At 37.7% G+C, this 10,000-nt stretch overlaps 1 protein-coding gene across 1 annotated transcript in view; it reads right to left on the reverse strand.

The window, feature by feature from the left end:
• LOC106879044 (multiple PDZ domain protein) overlaps positions 1 to 10,000 on the reverse strand; it is an 862,020-nt gene that overhangs the window by 283,850 nt on the left and 568,170 nt on the right. Inside the window, exon 15 of the mRNA XM_089340722.1 lies at positions 8,293 to 9,141. Coding sequence (XP_089196848.1) covers positions 8,293 to 9,141 — 849 coding nt within the window. The remainder of the gene's footprint in view (positions 1 to 8,292; positions 9,142 to 10,000) is intronic.

Raw genomic sequence — 10,000 nt, forward strand, 5'->3', positions numbered from 1 at the left:
TTCGAATGTGAGAATGACAAAGGAATGTCTGTGTAATGCAAAGCAAAACAATTATCACAAGGGACTTCATCTGATAAACACTGGTTTTGCAGTTTACATCCAGTACTAATATAGATTGGTAAAAGATACACATAAATATATATAATTATTTTTGGAAACAAAGGGTCCATGAAACAACAAATGGGTAGTCTTTAACTTTTACTATCCAAAGGGGTTTTCAACCTAATATTTACATGCTATTAATTATGTTAAATGTGCTTTGAGGTTCAATCTTCTAAAAAGGAATTATTTCTTATTCTCTTGAAAGTTTATGTCTTGTGACATCAACATATTTGTCTATATATATAAAAAAAAAAATTTTTCAGAATGAGATAAAAATCTTCACAGCCTTGGTTTTTTTTATCTCATTCTGAAAAAAAAAAAAAAAAAATTTTATATATATACACATGCTGATATATGACCTACGTTGGACTCCTTATTCACATAATCACCAAACCTGGAGCTTAACTATGGTCTTTCCATAGCACATTAACTGACACCTTTGGGTCTTATTGACACCATTACCTCTCATAACCTCACCCCCCCTCTCTCTCTCTCTCTCTCTCTATATATATATATATATATATATAGAGAGAGAGAGAGAGAGAAGGATATGCTTTGTGGTACAAACAGGAGAAACAGAACTCAACTCACAAAAGCAGACCATATGTATTTGTTAGTAAGCTGTAAAGTTACCTAAGTGACACAAGAGTCACGAGTTTCATGTATGGCACTTATTAAATTAGTACCATATACAAAACTCTTGCAGCTTTACAGTTAATAACTAAACACACACATACAGATGGTAGGCTTCTGTAAATGTTTCTGTCAACCAAATTCCACTCACAAAACTTTGATCAACCCAAGGTTATAATAAAAGAGACCTGTTTAAAATGCTGCACTATGAGATGAAACCAGAAACCATGTGGCTGTGAAGCTGACTTGTTAACCTCACAGCCATGTCTGCACCCACAGCTTGCAGTCTGTTAACTTCAAACACATCAGCCAACAATTGAAACAGGATCTTACTGAATAATTTGATCCTAACAGGAAATAATTTGGACTTTGATTTCTTTTTCTTAGTAATGAAGAAAAAGAAATAACTACAATCCTCTTCCAATCAGAAACCAGAATTTACGAGACAGCATTTGTGCAAATATAGTAATAAATTGCAGTAAGGACTGTAGATATGTAAATGTATGCAATGTAAAAGTTATTTGTCATAGTCTTGTCGATAGGATGATGTTGCATGAGAACATTCTATTTATAATGTTAACAATGATGCACATGCAGAATCTCTGTGGTTGCTTGAAGTACTTAAATATAAGATAGGGGTCATATCTGTTTTAAATTATACCTTACTGTCTGTGAGAGAGCTTCTACATGGTCACTTAATCTGCTAGGAAATAGCAACCAAATATCTCTCATACCATAACATATTGTCTTTAAAAAAGAAGGCCACATTAATCAATGTCCTAATAAAAAAAAACAAAAGGCTTGGATAGTCATGGCTGGAGTGTCTTTCACCATATATCTGCTCAATTGGGGATGACTGAGGACTAAACAACAACAATGGAAAAATATAGATATACAAAAAAAACAGGATGATCATAGCCGGAACATTTTTGGTCATAGGTTTGCTTAATAATGGCTGATTTGGGGACTAAACAACAATACAACATAGTCCTAAATATACGAAAAGACAAGGTGGTCATGGCTGGAATGTTTTTGGTCATAAGTCTGCTTGATCAAAAGCAATTTATGGGTTAAACAACTATAATAACAGCATAAATATGACAGAAGTGTCATATATGTGAATAATAACTTATGATTGTAAGCTGAATGAACACCCTACTCACTAGGCCACACCCCCTTCACACACACACACAGGTGACCATCACATAATTTGTCCTCGTAATAATAATAACTAATAATAATGATAAAGGAATGTTTGCTTTTTTTCTGTATAAATAACATGCTCTAAAACCTGTAAAGGTTCTACTTCATCAAATTCACTTCTGAAACATGGATAAACTAATTGTTTGAGAACAGAAATGTTTTCTCGTTTATTATACTATAATTAATTACAATATTACAAGATTTTGTTATGCATACTCTTTTGAAGATCTACAATAATTAATGGTTTCAAATTTTGGCACAGGGCCAGCAATTTTAGGGCAGGGGATAAGTCAATTACATCAACCCCAGTGCTTGACTGGTATTTATTTTATCGACCCTGAAAGAATGAAAGGCAAAGTCAACCTCAGTGGAACTTGAACTCAGATTGTAAAGACAGACAAAATGTCATGAAGCATTTTGTCTGGCATGCTAACAATTCTAACTCACTGCCCTAAGATCTACAATAATAATAATAATAATGGTTTCAAATTTTTCCACAAGGGCAGCGGTTTTGGGGGAAGGAATGAATCGATTAATAATCCTTTCTACTAAAAGGCACTGTTATATGGACTGTTAGATATGTAATTCGTCTGACGTTCCGTGTGTCATGTGGTTCGTCTGAGTTCATTGTTTCATTGTTGCTGTCTTGTGGGACTGTCGTAGTAAAATGTCATTGATATATATATGGCGGACATGACTTTTGTTTATTCATAACGAACATTGGGTGAGTGCGTTCTTTGTATGTAATTGAACAATAAATGTAATAATTAAACTGTATAACTCGTTATGTTATCTCTACGAGTCACCCGAGGGAAACATAACAGAGTTTATTGGCGTCGCCGGTAGGATACATGCTTACTTTACCGTAAAATTATTCATCGTAATAACAATGGCTGAAAAACAGACAGTAGAACTTATTAAATTGTTTAGGGAACAAATGGACAAGCAAATGCAACAACATCAGAGAAATATGGACGCTCTGTTAAAACTGTTTGGTGCTCGACAAGTTGAAGGCGATTCTAGTGGCTATTTTTCAGCTGCTTCAACAACAGTGTCGATTCCACCATTTACTGCATTTGATTCAGCGACAGAACTATGGCCTGATTACTGGTCAAGATTCCGTACGTTTGTGGCTGCTAATGCTGTACCTGAAAAACGCATGGCACAAGTGTTCCTGACCAATCAGACTGCTACTGTTTACAAACAACTTGCTAATCTGGCTACCCAACAAAATCCGCCTAAAGATATCAACAACTTGATAATGGACGAAATCGTTGACTTCATGAAGGAACAGTTCGACCCTAAACTTTTCATTGTGAGAGAGTGTTTCAAGTTTTGAAGTGATATGCAGCGGAAGCCAGGCCAAACTCTCCAGGAGCTGGCAGCACGTATACGCCAGGATGCAGCTACCTGTGATTTTCCAGCGATCACCAACCCACAGGATGAAGCTCTGAGACAGAGATTCATATGTTCGGTTAACAATGAAGCGGTTCTGAAGGCGCTTTTTAAGATAAAAGACTCAGAACTAGATTTTGCCCGTGCTGTCCAGGTTGCCATTGAGACTGAAGACGCAGCAAAGGTTGCAAAAGAAACTGTATACGGTTCCAAAACCAAGCAGGTGTACAAGGTCCAGCAGAACAGGAATAAGAGTCCTCAAAAGAAACATCAGCAGTCTTATTCCACAAACCAGGAGAAATGCTACCGATGTGGAAAGGCCCACAAAGCAACAGACTGTCCTTTCAGGGAAACCAAATGTCATTTTTGTGATAAAAAGGGTCATTTGCAAGCGGTGTGTAGGAAAAAACAACATCAGCAACGCAATGGTCATTCACAAACTCCTGTGAAAAGAATCACAAAAGCTGAGCTAGTCAAGGCGATCCTAGGTGAAGTTTCCCGAGACACTCATAGTTTAATTGTGCCAGTAACAATCCAGAACAGACTGTTCACAATGGAATTGGACACTGCTACTACAGGCAATTTTGTTTCCTTGTCAGTCTGGAAACAACTTGGAAGACCAAAGCTGCAAGATGTCAAGCATCGCTATGAATCTGCCAGCAAGCACAACCTGCCTGTTCTAGGAACTTTCATGGGCCAAACCAAGGATCCAACAACTGGTAAGCAGGATCTTATACCTTACATAGTCACCAAGATCTCTGATCTTAATTTGCTGGGTCGGAATGCTATCCAGACTCTGGGAATTTCCGTAGACACTGCTCTAGGTTTGAAAAGCATAGACAGCCAAGCTAAGAGGGAAGGTGCAGAAGGGATGTATCCAAAGACCTCAAGCGAGCCCTATGTTTCCCTGCAGCAAGATTGTCACAACATGTGTGATGAATTTCCAGATCTTTTCAAGCAAGAATTGGGATGTCTCAAGAACTTTGAACTGGAAGTGAAGTTCAAATCGGACGCAACACCAGTCTTTCACAAGGCACGTCCGGTCCCATTTGCTCTTCGTGATGACCTGGCCAAAGGTTACGAAGAAGGCATCGCCAAGGGAATACGGAACGCCAGTGGTACCGATTCGTAAAGCACACGCTTCAAGCAACCTGAAGCCCAAACTACGGATTTGTGGTGACTACTCTGTGGGAATTAATGACCAACTTGCTGATCACCGTCATCCGCAGCCAAAGATCCTCAATCTTCTGCATCTTGGACATTTTGGCATGGAACGCATGAAACAACTAGCAAGAACTGCTGTTTATTGGCCTGGTATCGATGCTGCTATAGAGATAGCCAGTCGACGATGTGATTCATCTAACGAACATCAAAGGCAGCCATCTAAGCCTCCAGTTCACCCATGGATGTTACCAGAAAAGCCGTGGAGCCGCTTACATCTGGACCATGCAATTAATTTTATGGGTAGAGATTGGCTGGTGATCACAGATGCTTATTCCAAGTACCCATGCATTCATCCTACTTCCTCTACGTCCTCCAAAGCCACTTTAAATCTGCTTGAGGAAGACTTTGCGCACTTCGGATTTCCTCACACACTGGTCACCGATAACGCACCAACTTTTACGTCTGAGGAGTTCCAGAGCTGGTGCAAAGAACGCGGGATCACACACCTGACAGGTGCACCTTACCACCCAGCTACCAACGGAGCAGCGGAACGTTTGGTGCAGACCTTCAAACAAGCTCTGAGGAAGTCTTCTCTTCCGCCGACACGAGCACTTCAAGAATTCTTGATGCAGTACCGGAGAACACCGACATCCTGTGGATTCTCTCCAAGTGAACTTTTGAATCACCGGCAGATACGAACAAGGATTGATTCTCTGCTGCCATCGCCAGTACACATTGCTCAAGGCAAACAGTCTAAGGAAGCACATAAGTCTCAGGTGACTCCAAGCTCGGCTGATGTCGTTAAAGTTACCAGGCAGTACAAGGCCGGAGATCCTGTGTATGCACTATACTATGGACCTCGCCGAGACAAAGATCCCCGATGGGTACCAGCAATCATTAAGAAGTCATTGGGTACTCGCTGCTTTAACGTGAAGGTCATACCTCATGGCCCGATGTGGAGACGACACTGGGAACAGCTGCGACCGCGGTACACAACTGAGGAAGACAATGAACCTGGTGATGCAGAAAACACTGTATTTGAATTTGCAACAGATCACCCGATGGAGATCTCGGAAACTGTGCCACTAACTCAAAGACAAACCAGACCCAAGACCATGTTACCCGTTCCAGAGTATGGACCAGACAACCCAAGACGGTCCAAGAGAACCCGTAAAACCCAAGAGAGACTTTGCTGTTGATACTTCTTGTGTAGCATCAATTTCAGTGGGGAGGTGTTATATGGACTGTTAGATATGTAATTCGTCTGACGTTCCGTGTGTCATGTGGTTCGTCTGAGTTCATTGTTTCATTGTTGTTGTCTTGTGGGACTGTCGTAGTAAAATGTCATTGATATATATATGGCGGACATGACTTTTGTTTATTCATAACGAACATTGGGTGAGTGCATTCTTTGTATGTAATTGAACAATAAATGTAATAATTAAACTGTATAACTCGTTATGTTATCTCTACGAGTCACCCGAGGGAAACATAACAGGCACATAGCCTGAAATTTGGTGGGAGAGGACTAGTTGGTTACATTGATCCCAGTTTCACTGGTACTTAATTTACTGACCCCAAAAGGATGAACGATAAAGTTGACTTCGGCAGAATTTGAACTCAGAACATAAAGACAGACAAAATGCTGCTAAGCATTTTGCCCGGCATACTAATGATTCTGCTAGCTCCCCATCTTAATAGTAATAATAATTTCTACTATAGGCACAAGACCTGAATATTTTGGGGAGAGGGAGCTAGTTGATTACATCAACTCCCACTGCTTAAGTGATACTTATTTTGTTGATCCCAAAAGGATTAAATGCTGTCAACCTCAGCACATTTCAACTCGGAATGTATAGCAGGAAGAAATGTTGCTAAGCATTTTGTCTGGCATGTTGATGACTCTGCTAGCTTGCCGCCTTCATAATAATAATAGTAATAATAACAACAACAACAATAAATGTTCAAAGTCTCTTAAAAGTATACAGTGTGAAATATAATAACAATCCATTTGAACTTTTACAGTCTAATGCGTTAAAACAATATTGTATGTACATTAAAATATTGTATGTCATCACAGTTTATAAAGAATTTGAAGTCAGATGATTTAGATTTTATCCAATCATCTTACAGTTTGCTTTCAAATGCATTGAAGAGTCAGACAAGAAACAAGGTTAACATGATTTTAATGTTAAAATAAAGAACTAAGGGGAATTTAGCTGAATCTTGAGGTTTTCATACGAACTTGTATTATGGTACTAAATAGAAGTGACATAACAGCTAACAGTAAACACAACAGGTCTATGTACATAACAACATTTCGATTTGAGTATGCTAGCATTGATTACATGTGGTGGTTATTAAGATTAATTAAACTGACTTAATTGCCATTTTGTAAAATTATAATACACTGTAATTTCAGGCATGGCTGTGTGGTTAAGAAGTTTCCTTCCCAACCATGTCTACTATAGCCTTGGGATTGTGAGTGAATTTGGTACATGGAAACTGAAAGAAGCCTGTCGTATATATATGCATATATCTATGTGTATGTTGTTGTGTTCTATTGTGTTTGTCTCTCACCACCACTTGACAACTCATGTTGGTTAGTTTGTGGGTCCTTAACTTTTGCAGTTTGGCAAAAGACACTGATAGAATAAGTATCAGACTTAGAAATAAGTACTGGAATTGATTTGATCAGCAAAACCCTTTAACGGTTTTGACTAGGGCTGTAGTCATTGGACTACAGCCCTAGCATGGCTGTAGTCATTGGACTACAGCCCTAGCATGGCTGTAGTCCAGTGACTGAAGCAAATAACAGATAAATGATAACCAAGAATCTGAAGTTTCTAACATCTTTTCCATATTATGAATAAGATTACTTAAAGTGACTTAATGATCATTTTATAGTGTATTTTATAAACTAAAAAAACTATACATTAAAATTTGAGGAATCTAACATTGCTAAGGTGCTTCCATTCTATCACTGCTATGTCACTACCATTTTGTACAGGAGGTCAAAGTTCATAAGGAAAACAAAAAAAAAAGAAAAACAAAGAAAAAAGAAACTCTCCATTGTCAGCCACATTTATCAAAATAAGTCATAAAGTTTAAAGAATTGAGAATATCCAGTACAACAGCTAAGCAATTTTAAATGTTTATAGGGATTGCTTTTTTTCCTAAGGTTTAGTCAGGAAATAGAAGACAACACTTATGATCCTTCTTGGGTCATAGGGTGCTGTCCATGACTAGTGAAAGGGGAGGAAGTTATCCTTAGATTAGCGACCCGGCTCAAATGTTTGCAAAGGAGTGGACTCTGCTGAAGACACCCAAGGGCCAAGTGAAGTCTATCAACTGCACATGAAGAGTAAATCTGGGCAAGAATTTTTGAGGAAGGCCAGCAGTTGCCTGTGCATGCAAGTTTTCCCTGTCCTTACAAATGATGCCTATCCAAAAGCCATCAACATGGGCCAATACAGCTTAACACCAGTGTTATTGCAGGCATTGCTGTCAGGAAGCAAAGAGCCTGAATAGTTGCTATAAGGCATCTTTCTCGACTCTCTGACAGTTCAGTTGATTTTTCCCACCCTAGATTTGTGCCTTTATATAATCAATACATTTCATTAGAACAACTCAAATAGCATATATAAATATATTTTGATTAGACAAACAAAGAAGAAAACATTAAAAAAAGAAAGAAAATTAAAGATTTACCAATTATCATTTTTCTTCTTTTTACCATTTACAAGTAAAAAAAAAAACAACCAACAAACTATGAGATTGAAGAAAATTTACTACCTTTGTTTTGCATAATTCCTGTGCAACATCAATGCTGTGAATAGACTCAGAAACAACACCACCAAATTGGGACAAAGGAAAGCTGTCTGTTTCTATGGAAGCTTTCTCCTCATTATCAATGAGATTTAATGCTAAAGAAGCCTCTTGAGCCTCAGAAATGCCATCAGGAAACTCATCTTCAGAGTGGCGAGACGATAAGTTTAAATCAGTTTCATATGATTTCACCTCAGATTCATTGATTGGTGATTTCAAGTTTGATTTTACCACCGTAGCTGTTATTAAGTCTTCGTCCTCATAGAAGCTGTCCTCGCGGATCAAGTTCTGTGTTTTGGCAGTTTCCAACTTAATATCAGGTTTTGGAGGGAGAGCTGGTTTCAACGGTTGAGTTAGTAGATCAGGACTCAGTTCTGGGTAGGTGTACAGAGGCTCTTGTAATGGGACTGATTTAGTTTTGTCTGGAAACTCTGCAATTATATTACTTTCTTCTCTAAATTCCAAAGTGTTGGCCACCTGATAATTCTCTTCTAAGCTAGCAGTTGGTTCAAAAGTAGGGGCAGTAGCAGCAGCAGCAGCAGCAGCAGCTAGCAGAACTGGCTGCTCATAAGTAACAGAAGCATCAACATCAGCATCAACATCAACATCAACATCAACAGTAGCCTCAGTAATGGTGGTAGTAGCAGTACTAGCAGCAGCAGTATACAGTGATGAAGGTGGTGGTGGTGGTGGTGTAGGTGATGCACGTGGTGATGCTAATGGTGATGATAAGGATGATGATGAAGAAGGGACTGCAGAGTTGGAAATAGCATGTGCAGAACTCAGTGGAACAAGTGGTGCATTTAAATACAGGATCTGCAGGCAAGAAACATAGAAGACAACATCGAGAATAGAAACATGCACAATAATTTATAAAGTTAACTGCATCATGCACAAGAATTTTCAAAGATATTTATAAAAAAAAAAAAAGCCGAAATTCAAGTAAAAGGAAAGAAGTTATATTAGAAAAAGATAAAGAAGAAAAAGATATGAGAGAGCTTTAAGCACTCACATCAAAAAACAAATTTATTTTTCTTAAAAATATGCTTTCAGTTTTTCAGCACACACACACACACACAAACACACGTGTATGTGTGTGTGTGTGTGTGTGTGTGTGTGTGCATTTCTATATGAATACATGTATGTAATTTATCGTTTTAAATATTTTCTCTGTTTATATTTTACATTTATTTAAACAAATCTTTTATGTAAATTCATCTTTTTATTGAGTGATATTATTTTCAGCTAAAACTATAAACTATTTTCATTTCTAGTTTTCATAATCGTAGATAAACCATAAAGTTTCTATAAGCTTTGTACAAAATACAAGCCACAATAATCATATAGAGCAATAATATGAACATTGTGAATAAATGCAAAGATAAGAATTTCCAATGAGGAAGAAGTATATAATAATCTCACAGATTCACTATATATATATATATATATATATATATATATATATATATATATATACATATATATATGATTAGGTGGCTGAGGGTTACATGCAAGGAACTTCAAGAAATGTGAAGCTGAGTCAAATACATGTAACTCCAACCAGATGTATTGAGTGCTACTTTCTTTCAAAGTTTCACCCGTGTATGAGTGTGCGTATTTATGCAAATCTATTTTTCATCAAAAATAAGCATTATCATTTTTTAAAAACCTTGGC

The sequence above is a fragment of the Octopus bimaculoides genome, chromosome 23 (genome assembly GCF_046866305.1).
Source record: "Octopus bimaculoides isolate indiv1 chromosome 23, ASM4686630v1, whole genome shotgun sequence".
NCBI lineage: Eukaryota > Metazoa > Mollusca > Cephalopoda > Octopoda > Octopodidae > Octopus > Octopus bimaculoides.